Source organism: Copadichromis virginalis, linkage group LG15 (genome assembly GCF_057382275.1).
Source record: "Copadichromis virginalis isolate Kocher_CV1m ecotype Utaka linkage group LG15, C_Virginalis_male_GT1.1, whole genome shotgun sequence".
Lineage (NCBI taxonomy): Eukaryota > Metazoa > Chordata > Actinopteri > Cichliformes > Cichlidae > Copadichromis > Copadichromis virginalis.
In genome coordinates, this window is record NC_140632.1 from 5226956 (window position 1) to 5248927 (window position 21972).

A 21972-nucleotide genomic window follows, 5' to 3' on the forward strand; every position below is an offset into this window, starting at 1 on the left:
AAGATGGACGGCTTTGGCAGTTATGACAGTTACAGAATAACTCAGCTGAGAAAATGCATGACAGTTCATCTTTCTCTTTCTACATCTTTCTTTTTTTAGGATATAATTATTTGGTTGCAATAAGCTTTCTGTGCACAAAAGTCAGTAATGATGTGGAGTACCTGTCTTATTGGTAAGTCTGAAGATAACACTGCGGTCAGGAATCCCACACACATTTCTGACAGAGGCGATGCAGCTGTAGTTAGCGTAGTCTTGGGGACGCAGATTCTTCAGCTTCAGAATCTTCGTTTCCCCCTGCAGCTCAGACGAAAAAACAACACTGGTATGCAAATGTGTGCAAAAATATGAACATAATCAAGTGAAAGGAATATAAAAAAATAGGCACTGGGAAGGAGATTACAAAGGCCAAATTGCTCCACAGAAAAGTCGATATTTATTAACACGTATGTAATTTTAATAAAGGCAGGTGAAAAAGTGCCACAGAGTTCAGACATTTGATAGTTAAATCTAAATGAAAATGATTCTGATGTTTTTCAGCAATGAGTGGATTACTCTCTAGTGAAAAGCCCTATAGCATTTTGTGCCACAGAGCTCCAGGAATACAGATGAGCACAGTAGGGGATCTCTCCAAAGAAATGGCTCGCCCATTGACAAAGTGCGTTTGATTCCAACCGGGCCTGTCGACTATGAGCCCCACCCGAAATGTTACAATAAGGATGTAAATCTTTGATCTGGCTGACTCCAGTGTGTGGGTGCAGGGATGCGTTGGGGAGGGAATCAAAGATGAGTCAGCCACATGCTGTGGCAGCACACACAACGCTGCAATCACTCACGACTTTCACACCCTTTCATTTCTGGTGAGGCTCATGGATAAATTAATTGCATTAGATGAGCCATGGACCCAACATTTCGCTTCCTTTATTTTTCCGTTACCACTTTTGCTTTGAAGCGGATATCAGGGGAACGATGCCTATGGTACTGAGGTATTCAAAATGCAATTGGTGCAACTGGTAGGAAAGACAATTTGGAAAATGCAAGGGGTTGAAGCCATTAAACCAAAGTGGTCCGAGGGATTGATGGCCATATTGATGGACAGATTGAACACTAAAGTACATAAACAGCTTTGGGAATGAGACTTAATAGGTGTCTATAGAAATTTGGGAGGAGTGTGGTGTCTATCAGCTAAAAAATATGGCATCTCTAGCTTTGTTTTCATGCTTTAACTGCATGTTTGTGAGGAAGAAAAACTAAAATTGAAACCACTTGGGCTTAAGATGTTTGGTGGTAAAAATGACTTGAGGGTATTTTTCATGCAAGCAGCAGGACACTGGCTCTGGGAAAATATCTGAGGGAGATGAATCAAAAAAATGGTTACCACATTCTGAGATGTGGTAACCATTTGAGACACTTTTTGCCTTTTTAGCTTTTTAATTCATTAATAAATCATCCACTAGACTGTTTGATTACCTACTTAAAAGCCTTGACACTCGGATCAAAATAATTTGCTAATTCCTCACAGGAAACACTAACATTTATACCTGCAAATCTGATACAGTAATAATGCAAACTTTCACCAAACAATGTGAATAAAAAAGGTCTTATCAGCCTCATTTCACATTCTTGTTGCTGGTCAAATTGTATCTAAGTGAAGTGAACTACATTAGGCCTGCGGTTGTAAATGTTAATAAGCAGTTAATAAATTGATTTTCTTTCTGACCTTTTCCATAAGCTAGCTGGACAAACAGTCGGTTGCAGTAGGCATCCTAATTAATTACAGCAAAAAAACAAAAAAAACAAAGGTTTTTTTCCACATCTTGGCAACTCCAACACTGATATTACAGCTCATCACAAATTAGAAAATGATACATTACGGCTTATTGTCATTTTATAGAAGGTAACATTTGAAAAAAGAGAATATCATAGCACACAAAAACATCAAATCCATAAGTGTTAATTATTCTAATAGCCTAAAATTGAAGCAGAAATAATGGATGAAGTGGATAATTGTGCTATTTTCGACACATTGCAGGCAAAGTTTTGCGGCCAGAGGGAAAACGTTACAGACAGCAGGACGTGGTTTCTACAATAAAGCCACACCTCTGCTCGCTTAATTATGAACTGGTTTAAAATGCCACTCCTGCATTTCTACAGCATCAGTGGGAATATAAAGCATTTTGCTGGGCTGGAAAAATTGTGCCAGAGTGAAGAAAGGAAGTCATAAAGATAAACTTAACTAAAAATCCATGGATAAAAAAGGAAAAGGAGACAAAAGGAGACAAAAGGAGACGCTGCAGCTTTGATTTAGGTCAGTTACAAGTGATTCCCTGAATAGTCTGCGGAGAGTTCAGGCAAGTTCCAATATATTGTTGAAAAATAATGTTATTAGCCATTTATATGTGCAAATTACTTGGAGTTTAGTCAGGATTTATTTGGGGTTGGATTCACGTAATGCTAATCTCTGAGTTTTGGGTTGTGTTCAAATTTCAGACCCAATTAAAGCTTTAATAGAGGGCAGGATGAAGGAGCGAGGGAAGGAGCAAAGAGGTATGAAGAGCAGGATGGAAGGGAGAAGTGTCTTTTGGGGCCCGGTTGTGCAGCGTCTTCAGACTCCTTCACCCACTCTATTAGTTCCCAGCCATCTTTCTCCATTTGGCCAAACATCAATTTCACTTTTTTTTTTTTTAATCTTTTTTCTTTTCCTCTTGCCACTTCTTAAGCCTCTTTTCCCCTCTCAGATGTCTTTTTCTCTTTGTCATAGTTTTGTATTCTCTCAGACGCTCCATTCCACATACAACTCACATCCAATTCGATCAATTAAACAAAAAAGAAAAAGAAAACTACAATTCCCTCACAAGTGGCTGAACAATCTCAATCAGTTCTTTGTTGACTGCACAAAATCCATTTTGGAACAAAGCTTCTCAATTTTCAGACTGTAAAGAAAATCCACTTGATCATCTGAAAGAACTGATTTGTGAAGAAAAGTCTTTCCGCAGCCTTTCAGCGTCTGCAAATCCTTAATATGCATGTAACTCATGAAACTGGGTTAGTGAGGCTGGTACTGCACTCTAAGGTATGCAGCAGGGTTTTATAACAAATAGCCACAACAATAATGTTATTGCCAATACATAATCAAATCACCTAAATCAAATAGAAACACTATAATTACGTGACAACGTGCTGCGTTGATTCGGTAATTAGCAACTGCCTCTTACTCATCTCGCTAAAAAAAAATGCAGAAAGGGTGTGCGGCTGTTGTGACAGTGTGATGTTGGGTTTGTTAACGCATTGTTAAATGAGGTCAAGATATATCATGATTTACATTTGTATGTGTATGCATCAGTTTTAAAGCTTTGCAGTACCTTTAAAAATATGCCACAATATGCAATAATACAGTGCATTACCGATATTAATAATGGCACTGCTAAGAAAGATGGTTTACTTTAGGTGCAGGGCTTTTTTTTTTTTTTTCGAAAGGCCATTTATATTCGTAATAAAGGCCATTGCGTAATTCATGGAGTGCAATGAAGCTTCACATCTGATGGCAAAAATAATACTTTGCTCTTTCTGTTTATTGCAACTGAAACCAAAACGCGGTCCCATGGTGAGAGAGTAATATACTGTGGGAATTTCTGGAGAATTCCAAGCCTTTTTTTGTTTGTTGGTGTTTTCCAAAACTGCTTGATTTATAATGAAAATGTTTGTTGGAATTTCTTTTGCCTTCCCATGGTTAAACAAACAGCACACACACACATGAAGGTGCCACAGCTGCGACTTAATTCTGGTCATGAGTGGATCGCTAAATAAATATGAGAGCACGCTGTGAGACAGAGTTTCAGCTAATTTAGCACCTGATAAACAGAGCTTGTGCTTTGCCTTCAGAAGGTTATTAAATGGTTTCAGATCCTCTGTACGGTATCAGCCTATTTGTTCTTTCTTTGTAGTCTCTGGGGGAGGGCACAAGGTGCATGTCTTAATGACAGGTTAGGCAAAACAGAATTCAAAGACTTTTACCAAAGGTTCACATTCAAATGCTAACAACATTAGACAACAGTCAGTAAAAAAAGACGGCTGTGGAGTCATGCTTGGAAACTTGAACCCATCTTGATGTGTTATGATGATGGTGGCAATGTCAGACAAATCTACAGACTGGTCTGTGAGCATCTGGCAACCCGAGCAGTTTTAAGTGGTTGCTGGAGGTTGCGTCAGTTGCTGGGAAAAATGCAAAAAATGCAAAATCCTCAATCATAAAGGCTGACAGACCCGTGACAACCACCTGTCACTATGGAAAAACATATGTTCTCCAGCTGGTTAAGAAAAAAGCCTCCTTGCGTTCGCTTTGGTCACGAGGATATTGCTGTGATCATGTTTTTAATGGAAGTGGTGGACTTGTCGAGCGTTGGTCAAGCAATAAAGTCGTTCTTCGTACAGCAAGTTCTGCTGTCTCTTTAAAAATGCAACACCAGAAATGTTGTCTTCAAGGTAAAAGTATCACCTTTTGTAAGAAGGGATCAGCACTAAATCATAACTTTGACTGAGAATGTAAACCCCGTCCATTTCAAGTTCATGTCGCACTTTATCAAGTTGTACTATCACTCAGCTAGTAATTAGCAAATATTTGCAGAAAAGCATGAAAATCAACAGACAACCTGCTAGCAACCAAAGCAGTCACGAGTGACAGCCAACCCCATAGGAGCCACGGCTAATTAATCAGAAAGCACGTTTCCCTAGTAACCAATGGTTGTATCACGTCCAATATGGCGGATAACCCGCGAGCCATGTCCACATGGTGTCACATAGGAAGGCGCCGTGGAAGTCTTTCTTGACATTTGCAAACACTTTGTTGATGAATTTGTTGTCTTGGCTATTACATTTGTTTCGTAATTCTTGGTCATACCATGTCCTTCTTTTAGACCTTTAAAATAGATCAACTTTCTCTACATGTGCCATTCATTTTAATTTGAGATATTCATTCAAATCACGTTCCTGTCGACTTACCTGTGTGAAAAATGGCTCATAGATCTCCACACCCTTGTCTGAGCCTTGCGTCAGGACCTCTCTCCCACGATGCCAGCTGTAGCGGACAGGCGGGTTGGAGTTAGCCACACAGCGCAGGAATACAGTCCTCTCATAGTAGAACTGTTCCTTAGCTTCTCCTATACTCTGGTGCACTGTCACCACCGGGTCATCAAGGTCTGTGAAAGGATCCCACACACACACAGAGGAGGAAGGCATTAATAAACACTTTCCCATTTTTCACTAAACAACAAATCTATAGATCAATATGTTAAAATATTTCCAAAAAATAAATAAATATAAATAAATAAATAAATATTTTATATATATATATATATATATATATATATATATATATATATATATATATATATATATATATATATATGTACACACACACACACACAATAATGGATTGCATTTATATAGCGCTTTTCTAGACACTCAACACGCTTTACAATTCTACTATTCATTCACTCTCACATTCACACACTATATTTTCCAGGATGCTGTAGCAATAACAAATCTGTACCGTAACAGCAATCACAACTATAATCGCTCACAATACGCACTTCTTGATTGTGGTTAGAGGTCTGAGTGAAGGGGTCAGAATTCTCATTGCATTAGGGGGAGCCAGCAATCTGCATGGACTCGGGGGTCAACGTGAGAAAGGAGGTGAGAAGCCCACTACCTGAACTGTTTAAGTCAATAGGATGCCGCCCAAGGGCACATTGACTTCCCAGTCAAATCGAGCTGCTCTGTGCTCCAAGTCGCACTCCATTGTGAGCTTCAAAGACGAGAGAGGATGACAAATACTGTGCACAAAAATGATGTTTGATGTCCATCACTTCAAAGAACACTGTTTGGCTGGCCTCTGATCTCATTCAGGCACTCTGTGATTTGACACATCTGTTACTCTACCCATTCCCTGACAGATCTGAAGGAAGTTTTACCCCAATACCAGACAGTTGGTTATTTGAGAAAGTGCCTGTCGTTGATTAAATGGATTCAAAGTTAATCATCTTACCCGGCTATCGCATTAAGCCTTGGCAAATGGTGTTCATCATAGCTGTGGTGTCTTTTAGCATGCTAATACTCGCCTTTTAGATTATGTCCATTTGCACGCTTAAAGAACGTGGGGAGCTAGCTGTTTCCCTTTCATCTCCATCCGAGATGCAATCAGTTTTTTCATGAGCAAAAAAAAAAAGAAAAGAAAAAAAATGAGGCAATTTAAGGAAAGGATGAGAGACACCCACGCAAGTTATTCTTCATCCTTAAAATTCTAACTGATAACAAGTGACCTATGAGGGGGGATATGATTGAGGGTGTTGATGGGGGAGTTAGTGTATCAGCCAATGTGCAACAAGGTGGATGACTGAGCTGGTGTTTTAATGTGTGAGCAAAAAAGCAAGCAAACTGCTCACGGTAAATACCCAAATATTTAATGATTATAAGCCTCTAGAGAAAAACTACACATGCTTTAGGTATCGTTAATGGATAAATTCATTCCTTTTAATTCTGCAGCTTTGGCCCACCCCTGGATTTGCAAAGGATCAGATCCTAATCAAAGGGCTGTGGGCCACAGCATCCCTCCTGGACACACCAACCAGAGAATGCTGATTCCTCGGTTTCATTAAAGACATGTTCTGCCCTACAGCCCCTTAATCAAAATCTAGCAGCGGTCAATACTTCATCCAGGATCCATTACAGTGTCTCAGGTAAGAGCAATTACCTTTGGAGGGGTGGGGAGGGAAAAAAAAGCAGGAGAGGGGGGTGATAACGCTCTAGAGAAGACAGAGCAATTGCAGGGCCATTTTAGAGGAGCAGATTGCTCTAAGTAAATACACTGATTCATTATAGAGAGGAGAAGAAGAGTATGAATCCTACATCTTATCTCTGACTCTACCCAGCGTCTGCCTCATCCGTTTCCTGCTACAAACAGTCAGTTTACCAACTGCGGCAGGAATGGAGTGATTCATTGACAGCCCTATCTACCTTGGGATACATGTGTCATTGAACATTGGACCTGATAGGAGGATGCCTTTTTTTTTTAACTTGGTGACAACGAAAGTGCCTGTATATGTGTATATTAGGTAAGGAGCAGTTTGAGCTATAAATAGGGCTGAAATGATATGCAGAGAAGGAGTGGATGCTAGGAGCGCAAAGAGATAAATATGGAAATATGGAAATGCACGCAGTGGATTAAAATTTGATGAATTTCAAACAAAATTCCACCTCCACCATCATTTTTTTTCTCCCCCCGTAAGGATTGTGCATGTGTGTGTGTGTGTGCATGTCACTCTTGTGCAATTAGCTTCTGAAGTCACGCTTGACTGATTGTGAAGCTTAAATCCGAGAGCCCACAGGAAAACTGCGGTGTACAAGCAGTCTGCGCCAGAGTTGTTAGGGTTTGTAATTGCAGGTTTATGGGTTCACAGGCCGGTAAATCTGCCCATGTACAGCTAAACGCTCTAGCGCACTAACCGTAGCATCACTCCCGCTCACCTCTATCAGCCATGACAAGTCTCCAAACTCTGGGTTTCTCTGTAATGGGAGGCGGGGGAGGCAGCATGATGCACAAAAGTGCAAACGTTAGATGCAATGTGCATGCGAGGCAGTGGAAGTCTCACAAGACGAGCATAAAAGGGTACAACGCTCGGTTTATCTTCTTTTTTTTTAATCTTCTACACTGAAAAAAAACCTCAAATAAAACCCGACATGATGATGATATTCCCATTTGACTAGCAGAAATCAGATTTGTACTTTACAGGCCTACCAAAACATTTGTTGGACAAATAGGCACAAGTGAGTGGTTTGGATAAAAGAGAAATTGAAGACTAAAGAAGTCACTTCATTATCACATCAAACCATGGCTGCTTCCCTTTCATGTCCCCCCCCACTTACCCACTGCCAAAAAAAGGCAGACACCTACATGAAAACACACGTATTGCCCCACTCCACCTACACCAACATGCCACACACAGACGCACACTTTTTCAGTGCTGTCTCCTGGGTGCTAATCTAACGTGGGTTTGTCTATTTCTTCTTGGCTTTGATGTCTTTCACCCTCTCCACCTGACTTGCCAAAGTCACCTGAGAAGAGAGAGCCTATCAGGCTTCCGGGCTGTCAGCCATGAGCAACAGAGGGTGGCGATTAATTTCACCTAATCACTGTCCCAGCATGATTACCAGCGGGAGCTGCTGACCTGAATGACATTTGTGAAATGTCTTTCATGAGTGAAAACAGCTCTCTTATGTCACTGACAAGCTCTTTGCTTTTATTTTGTGCCAAGGGACCGTGAGCAAGTGCAAGAGATGGGTGGGAGTGGGGTCGAGGTCAGAAACTAACAGAAACAAAAGAAAGAGGAAAAAAAAGGCTTGGCTAGAAAGATATAGGATTAATGGACTGTTCTAAGGAGGACTGTTTCCGGGTCTGAATTAATGGCAATCCCCCTTTTTTTAAAAACAAATTTGGACAAGTAATCCTAAAAAAATCCCCCAGAAACAAAACAATCTAAAACAAAAGAAAAAACAACAAAGTTATCCTGACATTTATCTAAGTCATAAACTTGGTCTTTAGACAGTAAGAGTGGTTGCTGAGAATGAGTCTGCCACCTGATTTAATGTCCATCAAGTATTCATGTCTTTGTTCATGTGCATAGCAAGATTTTTTAATACCCGCGAGGGCCCTTTTTTCCCTTAATGCTTTAGATTAATAACAATAAACTGAAACTATGGGCACGGAGGACTCTACATGAAATTTCTGTAATATTCTCAGGCTAATGTGTTACGCTTGGGATAAATATAGCGCACAAAGATCTAAAATTGTTGACAATATGCACTGTTATGTGTAAACACACATCAAATAAGTGAGCCCAAATACACCATGATATAGATGGTTTGTAATTACTGTTTGCTGAATGATGCACTTTATTGCATTTCATTTACGTGGGTCACAAGGTTAATAACCCACTTTAGTGATATATAACATTCATCTCATGCAGAAGCCTCTGATGGAATATGTGAATCCAGCATGTAATTTATTGTCAGAACATTTCCTTTCCCTCCATCTCTCAAACCCTCGGCAATAGTGACCTCTATCTCATTGCTACACTCCACAATAACTACCTCCTGCTAACTGTATCTATTTGGTGTCATCTGTTGCTTCACACTAAAGCGTGATTGTCGAGGCGGATGGATGAGTTTGGCGGGAGGCTGAGGGCATGATGCATCTATTTCTGCAATAAGTCCACTCTGACGACGGCGCCTGTGTAGCAGAGATATCTCAGTAAACTGAATATCATTCTCTGAGACATGAGATATGAGCGTGAGCAGTTTCATGTGCTGCTCTGCTCTCAGTGCTGTCGGGGGGATGAAAGGAGGGAGAGGAGAGAATCCACTGAGAAACTCGTTCAGACGCGATGGTGTGGCATACACATTTCTGTGCCGAGAAACAAAGAAACAGTGAGTGGACACACTGCAAAATGAGTCAGTCAGAAGCGTAATACCCACATGGCTAGATTTCCAGTGATGTTAAATATCTAAAGGCTGTTGTGACAGTTTATGGCTTGTTATATGTATACTTTACTAGCTGCAGTGCACAGTGATAAGATGAGGCTGCGTAGGTTCCTTTTTTATTTGGCTAAACATGAGGGTGGAGTGATGTCTGCTTGGCCAATGTTCCCTCAACATATTCAGCAGACCATTGTGCAAGTTGCATTTAAAGAGGGCAGAGGTATTTCTGGTTCCAGTTTATTCAATTTCTTTTTTTCATATGGCAGATATAATTTGTACTTTCTCAGTTCTGCAGCAATATGCATTCAATGACAGTCCTTGAGCCCACATAATGATTTCCACCACAGAATGTGCTGGTTATTCATCTTTTAATGAAGGTCTCCCTGAGGGCAGGTCACAGTCATTCAGTACTGGTTGTTGGCCTTGCTTGTTGTGTACAAAGACATCTCATCATATTATCCAGCGCATCGCCGGAGCACCACTTCCTGCCATAAAAGACATCTACAGGAAGCGGTGTCTGAAAAGGGCTGGGAAAATCATCAAAGACCCCAGTCACCCATCACATGGACTCTTCACCCTCCTGCCCTCTGGGAGGCGCCACAGGAGCCTCCGGACTAAGACCACCAGGTACCGGAACAGCTTCTTCCCCACAGCTGTCAGACTCCTGAACTCTGCCTCCTGACATCTGACCCACGTTAAACTCATGGACTGAACATACACACACCCACAATGGACAACTGTACCCTCAAACACAATAATAACATGGACTGAACCACCACTCACAACCACTAGCACTTTATATAGCCTCTGTAGAAACTATCTACACCCTCACTTATCTTAACTGCACTACTGTATAGCTCTGTGTAAATAATCATTCTGTACATTCGATAATCTTTAATCCTACAACTGTTTACAACTTGCATAGTTCCCATTTCTGTATAGCTGTATATCCCAGATTCTGTAAAGTTATTTATTTCATATTCTGTATAGTTTTTCATATTTATATCCTGTTCATATCCTGTACATAGCTTGTACTCACTACAGCCTGTACATACTTATAATTATAGAATATTCACAACATACTTCATACCGTGTACATTATAACATACCATAATAGAACCATTTCTGTAATATACTCACATATCTATATTATTGCTAATATATATTGTAATATATCTATATCACTAAAGCACTTCTGGATGGATGCAAACTGCATTTCGTTGCCCTGTACCTGTGCATGTGCAATGACAATAAAGTTGAATTCTATTCTATTCTAATTCTATTCTATTATGTACTGTAGATTATGGAATCCATAAATGCATTAGAAGCAGAGTTAAACTTTCTGGCACAACTTTAACTACTTTTCAGGTAGGTAAAGAAAATAAAATCATAACGAGTTAAAGCTCCTGCAACACTTGTAGCAAACAGAACAACATTACCGACTGACTGATGGCTTTTGGCTTCATCATTTGCCCAAATAGTTATTCTGAACTAGTTGCCCACACAGTCTTTCTCAAACAGGTGAACCGCTACCTATTTCTTTCATAAGTCTTTCTGACTTGCCGTGTTACTTATTAATGCTTAATAGTTGTGAGTTATTTCAACAGGTGTTTTGGTTATTCTTACACAACCCTTGCTCCTTTAGCAACTATCTGAAATGTGAGGCTAGGATTAAAATTTAAAAAAAGAATACATGTTTAAAAAAAATTAATTCCTCACTTTCAGAATTGTCTATTGTGGCAAAGATGTAATATTATTTCAAGTTGTAAAGCTGTAGAGCAAACTAAAAGAGGTAAAAGTAAATATATACATTAAAGATTTACTATTCTGGTGAGTTCTTTGTGGGGGGGATTTTTATCAACTAATGACATGCAAACTCTGCCTTTTGTGCTCTCTGCGATAAACCAGTGATTCTCCTAAAATGTTTGGGAAAAAATGATGCTCTGACTTTGTCCATTGTGCAGAAAAATGATAGGATAATCTACAAAATACTTTATCTCATTAAGGCATGAAGGCTTCCTCCTGTTTAGCTTGAGATTTGTTTGGGCAGCATAAAATTGTTGTTATCGACTGTGTTATAGAAATAGACTCGCTTTTTCCTGTCTTTAGTCTTACTGATAAACAGGCTGTAACATTAACTTCATGTTCACTTTATAGAGCAAGAACAATAACAATCTTATCACCGAGTATCTTCAGCGTGAAAGCATACAGGTGCATTTGCATTGATGCAGAGGATTAATAACAGTGCAAATATGTCACACACAACTATGGGTACCAATTTAAATTTCAGGGTTTTTTCCATTTAAGTCAAACCTTTGACTTCTATTGTGACATCCATTTAAAGAACTTTTAATAAATTTATTAAAAATCAAGTGTTTAAAGTCAAAGCCAGTAAAGCCAGAAAATTTAAAAACACACTTTTGAAAACACATCTAATAAGCCATTTCTGAAATGAATGTCAGTGACATTTACCATTTTGATTTATATTTAAAAAAAAAAAATACTTTCAGCTTAAATAAAATTTAAAAATTAGACCATTCTTGTTTGCTAATGACGTACATAAGGTCATGTGTTCTTTTATTTCTTTTTCTGCCTTGACAGCATCAGTCACAACTCACTTAATTGACGTCAGTTCATTTAAAACATTTTTGCCTGGATTGTAACTGGCACCTAGAAATATGAGAATAATAATAATAATGACTTTTAAAGAATTAAATAGGCAAAATAGGCTTGCTGCCAATTATATGAAGAACTTGTTAGTCTCCCATGTGTCTGGCACTTACTTACATCTGGGCTGCTGGTTATTCTAAAGTTTCAGCAAGTAAACAAAGATCAGCAGGCCTTTATCATTAGAGCTCTCAAACTGTGAACAGTCTGGCCAGTCAAGTCACAATGTCGACTTCTTTATTGTCTTTTTAGTTTCTTTTAAAAACGTTTTTATAGCTTTCACAACCGTCTGATAGATGGCAATGTTGGTTTTAATTTTCTTGTACATTCTTACTATTTATCTTATTTTCTTTTATCCATGTCTCAGACTTTTTAAAACATTTTTCCTTCTGTGAACCTCTTTGTAACTTTTAGAAAAGTGCTTTATAAAAAATAATAATTATCAATACTTACAAATAAATAGCAGGTTTTGTTGTGATTCCATCTGAAGAACAGTAATAAATATCTAAAACTCATTTGTAATAAAAACACTTCATTAGGTTCATTAGGTCAGATAGCTTTATGTGTGCTATTTTACGCCACTATGGGACTATAGGAATATTTGAAATGAAATATAATCAGTAGGTCAGTTATTGGCGGTCACAACAGCTGTTTTATTAAACTGTGAAGGGGCACATCTTTGACATTGGGGGGTTTATAGCTGCTTCACTGCTGTCTCTGCCAGGAACATTAACCCAGCTAGACATGCAGGGTTAAGGCTTATAAAGGGCAACACACCACCCTTGCCATGGCACTTCTTTGGCATGCCTCTGTGGCACTGACTAACAAGCATTGAATTATTCATTAAGTATTTCAACATCTCTGCGTTTATTTGAAATTAAATTTGTACTAGGGGACGGGGAGGAAGTGGCTTTCCTCTCACTTTCTCTATGAAATGTCCCTTACTGGCTACCATTCTGCCTTAGGCTACATATGCGCTCAGTCTTTTTCTCTCTATCTTGAGTCATCATAGGATATACATTAGGTATCAAAGTAATGGTCTTTCAGGCCACAGTCATCGGGTCTGGTTAAGTATAATCACTGCCAGTTGAAGTAGCAGTGCAGCCTAAGTGAATATAGATATATAGATTTTGATAATGTAGCATGATGGTGAAAAAAAATCAATTTTTATTTTCTATAAGAGCTTATTTATAAACGCTGCATAGCTTGAAGTCAAAGCTCTGAAAACAGATTATGGTTAAGTTTACAGAGAAGATGCAGTTTTCCTCCAGCAAGAAAAAAGCCATCGTTCATTTTAACTGTGCTATTTAAACTGTTGCTTGAAGAGAGAATCTAAAGAACGCTACAACTCGATGTCCCTTAGAGACAATGCTTTTCCAATTATGCTGCGCTGCGCTGTCATGTCTGTAGGTGTAAGACCAGCGCCTGTTTGTTCTATGTACTCGTGGACATTGCGTGTGATAAATGGAGGGGCATATGTCAGCAGCCTGACTGAAAGGGCTGCAACCCCTCACTTCCTCCCGGTGATGGAAATGGGGAAATAATGAGGCCTATTTCTGCTCTGTGTGAGCAGTGTTTGTGTTTGTATGTGTGTTGGGGGGGTAAGGAGTAATGAATCTCCTCTTCATCCTCTCCCTTAGACACTGGCATCTGCCTCAGCCCATCTCCTCTCTAATTCATCTCCCAAGGAAAACAAGCAGGCCACAGACCACTGATCTAAACAACAACACCTAGAAAGCCACCATTAGAGTTGGAGGCAAAGCATCAGTGACATGATGGAGTTCTTTTCTGGTTTGAGCCTAATGACCTTCTCCTGTGTTCGGTTTGGACACCCAAGGAAGGTACATCTTTTGTGAACGATGATTTGAAAGCATGTTCTCTAAATAAAAAAAAAGTAGAGCATGGTAGCAGTAGTTGGACAGCAACAAAGAAGTTGAAAAAATAAAAAGCTTATTCAAGTAAAGCAGTAAATGCCGCTTTTAAGACATGTTGTAGGCGACATGTGTGTATTTGTTGGGGAAGACAAATGACTATTTCAGACAAATGAAAGAGCACTGAATAAAGCAAAATAAATCAATGTGACCTCTATTTGCGAGCCCAAGAAGAACATTATTACTATTAGGATTTGTTGTATATTGGATATATATTGATCCAACACTAGGGAAATATGATATTCCAGCTAAAAAACAGAGATATTCCTATTTATGTATTTCATTTTGGATTTTTACATCAAATATCATGATACATCAAATATCATGATACATGGATATATCTGAATAGGTATTATTCTTAGAAACTATTGGTTGGGCTAACTGAGGAGATATGGATTTCAACTGACCTTTAGTTTGTTTGTTGGAAAAAAATTACTCAGTTATTAACTATCTAAGCCACAGCACTTAATCACATGCATACTTGTGCTAAAGTATCACGCCATGAAGTTTCATGTTTTTATTAGAAAAAAAAACACTGAATCTCCGATAATGACCACTAGGGATGGGTATTGATAAGATTTTCACGATTCCGATTCCATTTTCGATTCTGTTTAACGATTCGATTCTTTATCGATTCTTTTTAAAAAAGGAGAACACTAAGGTCGATTAGCTCAGAACTTTGTTTTTTATCTTCTCTTTGAATAAGAAATTTAGGAGTAACATGACCTTACAAACCCAACAGTGAGATCTTAAGAGATCCACAGCCTACGGCTCTTCAATGGGGTGTCACAGGGTCCCCAGGAAAAAAATTGTAAATGTAAAATAATAAAATAAATATTCGTCTGTAGCAATAACAAAGTATAACATAAATTATTCAGTAGCAATTACACAAGAATATCCAGTAATGTCCCTGCCTACAATTAAACACATTCACTTACTGAAAATCGGGAGCATCTGCTGCGGCAAATGGGTTCAAGCCTTTTACCACAAACTTAGTCACTGCTCGGTGACATTCGTCTATCCTGGCCTGAAAGGAGACGCTACCGGTAGACTGCAGCGAGAACTGCCAGCATCTGAGCCAGACTCTGTCTGTCTCTCTCATCATGGTCACCTAAATGCACAGTAATGGCAGGTTTTGTAATAAGGCAGATCGCGCTAACATAATATACACTGTTAGTTGATTATTTACCTGCCGCAGTAACGGGAGAGGATGCGCAAACGCTACCGCTGCTGCTGGTTGAGATTCACGAGTCCGGAGTGGAATTAAAAACACGATATTCATTTAAGGTTATCGCGTGTTTTGTGAGCAAATGCTTTTGCATATTCGTAGTGTTTCCTCCCTTAAATGAAATATCTACTTTGCAAGTATTGCAAGTTGCCCTGTTGTCATCCGTTCTCATAAGGTATAACCAAACTTTTGAGCGTTTGAGCCGCTTACGCGCCGTGTTTCCTGCCAGGTAAATGACACAACATGGTGACGTCATTCGGAGCGACTGGAATCGATAAGGGAATCGTTTGCAAAAATGGCAAACAATTCCAGGGAATTGAAACAGTGGGAACCGGTTCTCAACAAGAACCGGTTTTCGATACCCATCCCTATGGTAGGAGTATCAAATCCAAAAGCATTCAGAAATGAGCATCTTGTGAAGTCAAATCCTTTCGAAAGCACATAGTCGTTAGTTTTTTTTGTTTTTTTTTACATTTCAGATTGATCTTTTACTGCCTTAATGAAAAATAACAATGTCCGTCCCTGCAGACAACATTACGTTATTCACAGGATGAATAAAAAAAGAGTTCTATTGACTCAAAAAAATGAATCCAAGGTAACATAATTATCATGTTGATTTTTTAACTTTATATTTAGGTCTTTTAACTGTTTTGTTTTTTTAATGTTTCCATAAACGATGGCTGTAAGATAAACAGCTAGCTGTCATCTGTTGCCTTCTCCTCACCCAGAGAGATGTTAAAAAACAAAAAGCAGATCAGAATGAAATTCTACAAGGGATAATCACATTAGCATACACAACACAAACACACTGCAGTATGTTTTAAGCTCCTGATGGCGAGAAAAACAAAGCCAAGAGATGAGGTTGACTTCACTAGTCTGATTAAGGGCCCCTCCCTAGAGCGAGTCCTTGAAAGAGTAATGGGCAGTCATGAACTGGCTTTACCTCCATTAACCAAACCAGCAAACATTTACATAATGTACACATAATGTGTTGATTCATTCTGTCCTGATTCAAACAAGGCTCAGATAACTCACTGCGGCTGTATCGTGCTATTCATCACACCAGGTCATTTACATCCAGAAGAACTTTAAAGGCACTGCACATATATCTTGATGTACATACATTATGGGATCTTTTCAGAAAACTATACAGGTACATATGTATCCACATCACCTCATATCATAGGCTCATAGATCATGTCACATAGAAGGACTAAGATGGAGCTCATCAGCCATTTCTCGTACGTAACTTTGCTTTTAGTTTCAAAGGGATGATGGAAATTCAATTTAGGGGTTTATTACCACTGTCATGTCAGACACTGGCCATGGACTCAGTATGTTCAAAATTGAATATAACTGACTATATTTTGTGTATAGTTTGTATAATTTGTGTATTGTGTCTGTTTTGTGTATGTCTGTATCTCCAAGAACAAAAAAACAAATAAAATTCAGGGTCATGCCATATAATAAGCACAATCCACAGAGAGGGTGATGCCATAGACTTTTTCTATGGATTAATGAATAATATTGAAGCTGGCTCCTGTAAATCTGCACCGTGAAGTAAGTACTGATTTTAGATGATGTGCCTCTACTAATTAGTATTCATCACCACAAATATGCTGATTGTTTTTAACTGACTGTATCTTTTCTTCTAAATTTTTAATTTTGGAAACAATAAAAATAGTCACTATCTAATGATGACTTATCTTAACTACAATATCCTAAATTCCTACTGCATTTTCCTATGTTTCCATATATTTTAAACATTACAGCGTTTGCGTACAGTTTAGCAACATATCCAATAACGACAGCTTACATGGAAGCAGGAACAGGTACTATGTAAACCACATGTAAAAGGTACATATGGTATACAAAGGATATGCTATAGGTTCTATGACTCTATGACTATCTGTGTGACAGATGAGCTATCCATAATAGCAATTTGCTATCCTTTACTCATCCTGTCTCAATAATGGAGACAATTAATAATCATGAACAACCACAAAACTTATTGGTGCCATGTGTGTCAAGCAACCCTCCCACTTTTGGCTGATATTGATATTAATTAATACAACAACAACAAAAACAACAAAACTCAGAGGAAAGATACATGCAAATGGCTGTAAGCGACCACGCAACCACTGCTCTGTGTTTTAGCACTTGGATTACTATCAGAGGCAGGAAAAGCTTCATTAATCTAACCAGTTATATACTTAATTGCATTTTATGCTGTCTTTATGGACACTTTGTTTTTTAATAGATTTGGAACTTGGGGAATGAAGCTGTTTTAGGACATCCTGAAAAGCTATTTGCCCCTTACATCTATCCATCTATCTATCCATCTATCCATCTATGTGCACCTTGGTTAAACACTGCAATATGAGGACAGTGTTTCATTCCCATGTCTTTATAGACCATTTTCTTGTAAAAACCCCGACTTTCTGTTTGATACTTGCACGTAAGGTTAGAAACATTCAAAAGTCAGCCAGAGATGCTTTCACCCATTTCCTGGATGTTCTCCAGAGATGATAAAAAGGATATGTAGATCATTTGTTTTTATCAGTAAACAGTCAATGTAATGTTTTAATGTAATGAGAAGAGGGTCCAACACTTAACAATTGTCAGTTCTTTCAATCTCGGTTATAACTCAACCTATTGAACCTGCCTCCAGCACCTACTGCATCCAGCTGAACCCATTAATCCATAGGCTCCCCTGAGATCACCATCCCACACACTTCCCTCTGCCCATACCCAAATAAATTACCTAGTCACTTTAGAGGAGCCTCTCCTGAGTATATAAATGCAAGCAGAGAGGGCAAACATGGGTAATGAAAGGATATAGGAGTTAATAGGAAGTGCATAAGCATCACTCAAAACTCAGGTTTTATCACCGTAGTCTGTTTTTCTGAGTTAACTTTTTCTCCAGAATGCCTTTTCATGCTCTTGCTCTACATACACATTTACACCTTTCAGCAAGGCAGCCTGAATAAGACACCCAATGAAATAGCACATGCCAGTTTTACTGACCAAACTGGATAAAGAAAAGCCAGCACGTCCACAAAACAAACACCATCAGCTGCTGTTTGGTCTCTGAGCTCCTTCATGAACTCCATCGAGGAAAAGCAAACATCAAGCAGACACATTTCACCAAGTGAGCCCACCCTGCATGCTGCTGCAAAGTGTTGCACAGCTGAGGAGGCCTATGCCAAGACAAGTTAAGCCTTTTGACATGTTTGTGAGTCAGGACCTCACTGGTGAAGAGTGTGTTCATGCATAAGTGTGTGCTTGAACCCAATAGGAAGCATCAATTTTTGTTTCCTCTCACACATGAGACCATGTCACACAAAGACATGGGTGCATACTTAGTGCTTCTCACATGTCGAAAATTATTCAAGCTCAGTATTAACTCCAAGTCCATGGCGACACACACACACACACACACACACACACACACACACACACACACACACACACACAGTGTCCTTATTAAAATTCGTTGGCTTCTGCATCAGTGCTGTAGAGTGAGGGCTGCATAAGTCCTTCCAAAGATAACACAGAGAAAGCAGGCTATTGTCTCTTTTTCTAATCCTTTTGAATGAATACCGGGAAAAGTGAAGCTGCAAGTGGACGTTTCAGTGCAATGACATCTACAGCCCAGTGTTTGCACAGAAAACAGGTGTTGTCTGACAACATCAAAATCATTTGCACAACATACTTAGGCAGTGCAAAATACTTCTTTCTTGTAAACTCTGGAATTCTTTCCCTTCTCTGTATTGCATTTTTATATGCTCAATTTATTCAACGCTTGTTTAAAATTGTTTAGAGCAATACATTTTGCCAGAGCAAGCAAGGCTAGCAGTGCTTGCTCAGGGAAATTTAAAAACATGTGTTAATTAAAACATAAACCTTTTAGCAATCTCTCTCCGTAAAGCTCTCCGTGCATTTTGTTGCATGTTTGCATCCTTTCTGTAAATTACTGCTATCTCGTGGCCACATTTGGCTATTGTCTCTAGAAGCTGCCTTGGCCAAATTTAGCATGTTAGTAACAGAAACAGAGTGCAGCAAGACATAGAAGGCTGTCAGTTTACATAAAAGAATAAAAGACCAGCAACACAAAATCAGGAAATGGCATATTTCAGGAAAAGGTGACCTAGATGGAGGAGATCTAAAGACTAGTCATTTGTTTTACATTTGATCATTTGTTGGATTCATTTTAAATGACTGTGAGGTAAATCTGACAATGACTGTTTTCTGATTTGCATATTAATAATTTTTAGAATTATATTACTTTTTATTCCAGATATAACCAATGTATCAACTGCTCCACAGTGATCAAAGTGAGACCAAAGTGATGCCTTCAGATAACCTGATTTAGCCAAGACTAGACTTAAATTATGTAAAAGGCACAAGTAAGCTGCAAATCTTCACAGTGGAAGACATAGCATCTAGGCAAGGGAAAATATATTTTGTATTGTAAGCTTTCTGGCTTCTGTGCCCTGATTTCTATTGACCAATCACATTTGAATAGACTTTGGTAGCATGTAAATAAACACTGCAAAAGGATTGCAATTGCCTAAACCATACTGTCTGATGCTGAGATACATTTTTCTTTTCTTTTTGTAATACACATTTGTAAACAATAATTGCTGGGAAAACACTGAAATTTTGGCCTTGATATCGGTTATTAAACCAGAAAACCTAAACAAATGGGTCTCTAAAGACTTTTAGATTTCCCATTGGCACTTTGGGAAAAGGAGCATACATTTATTGACCAACTACCATGAAAAGGAATAGACCAGACTCCAAAAGTTCTTTCTCACAGTTTGTTTTTTGAGCAGCCTCTTCAATGTACATTTTTCCTCAGCTCGCCTTCTGGCCAAATCTCGTTTAGATATATTGTGCTGGTGATGGTCAATGAACTCCCTGAGCCTGCAATAAGCTGCCCCTGAAGAACTCTTAAGCTCTCCTCGATCAGTCACTCAATGAAACATTAGATGCTGCAGCAAAATTAATGCAGCTGAAATTAAATGAGAACACTGAAAAGACTCCCCTTCAGGAAAAAGAAGTGAGCATCTTAAGCTTAAAATCGATCAGTGTAGGAGTTGGGCAAGGTTCTTTATTAACTTTGCAGAGGACCTTCCCCATAGACCCAACTGTGGACAAACACAACTGAGGTGTCAGCAGGTATAAAATGTGCTTAGATGGACTTCTGAGCCTTGTAAATACATTAGCTTTGAGCTGGGTATATAGCTAATATCAGCTCCTCCCAGCTGGAGAGGGCAGTTATTACCATTAATTATCCCTTCCTCATATTGTCTGCTGTTCACAGAAAACTCTAACGAGAACTTTTGCGTTTCTCTGTCATTTTATTTTCATGTATCTGTTTCATGAATCTACATTTAATGTTTTTGTTTAAATCGAAATTTATTGAAAGAAAGCACAACAGGGTGAGGCTGTGTGTACAGAGGAGGGAAGCATGCTCACTGATCTAATAAAGATACACATATAATATAAGATTTCGAGTGCTTCTTTTGAAAATTGAAAACAGGACCCTTGATTCCAACCAGCAGAAGCTAAATAAATAGACTCAGAAGAAAAGAGTAAAAAGGAATCAGCTGCAGAAAGATCATTCAGGTTTTAAGCCTCTCATTGTAAACCATGCTGGGGCCCGTGTCTCGTCATGAATACTATCTTTCCTTTACAACAGAAGTGATATAGTCCATTATTGCTGGTGTTATTTGTCAGATGTAAACAAACGAGTATGAAGACAGACATGTAAGATGCAGCTGAAACAGAAAGCAAATATAATTCATGGCTTTATTGTTGTGAGGTCCGGAGCCACAATATCTATTTTAATACTAATCAGAAATTGTAGCTGCAAACCACTAAAAGCAGCGTGTACTGCAGAGGGCAACAAATTAAATTCACCCCCAGGGGACAGCTATAACGTGGCTCTGTAGAAATGATGTGCTTTTACTGGATGCGCAACATAACACATTTCTTGTGAAATACAAACATGCTGTGTTACAAGGCCAGATGCAAGGAGATTACAAGGACAGCAAACAAATGCCATGATCTAAAATATGCATGGAATATTCCGTGTGAGTGTGTGTGTTGTATAAATTACCAAATTACTGTAACCAATGGACATTGTCTATATATTAAACTATGCATACTTATTCACAGTAGCCAGCTTGTTTCATTTACATCGCTATCATTCACCAATGACAATCATCAGTTTGCTTTCAACAGCAAGAGAACTAAGGCTGCAAAATACCGTATGATGAAGCTGGATGAGAAGCCATGCCTTTCTATTATGCTAAGGTTGTGTCTCCAGTCTGTCTCGGGCTTCATTTCCACGTCTTATCCTGCACCTCTTTAGTGCAGCCAAGGTGAAATAGTACACAGAAGGAACACGGTTCTAACTGTCAGCAGCTGAGATGCATTCAGCCCCATCCTCCTGCACCACTAAGCCCTTCCACAAGCTTTCTAAACAAGTTTCAATTCCACAACTTTTGCCAGTGTCAGTCCAAATAAACAAGTACAAGAATGTAGCCCACATGCTGAAAGGGAATAAGACAGAGACATGAAAGAAGAGTGAAAAGGAGAGCAAGTTAA

General features: G+C 38.8%; 1 protein-coding gene across 4 annotated transcripts in view; it reads right to left on the bottom strand.

The window, feature by feature from the left end:
- LOC146691602 (MAM domain-containing glycosylphosphatidylinositol anchor protein 2) overlaps positions 1–21972 on the bottom strand; it is a 201098-nt gene that overhangs the window by 91281 nt on the left and 87845 nt on the right. For all 4 annotated transcript variants that reach the window (XM_085431486.1, XM_085431484.1, XM_085431483.1 and 1 more), the window contains exons 4-5: positions 4996–5192; positions 162–294 (exon numbers count right to left, since the gene is read on the bottom strand). In XM_085431486.1, coding sequence (XP_085287612.1) covers positions 162–294; positions 4996–5192 — 330 coding nt within the window. The remainder of the gene's footprint in view (positions 1–161; positions 295–4995; positions 5193–21972) is intronic.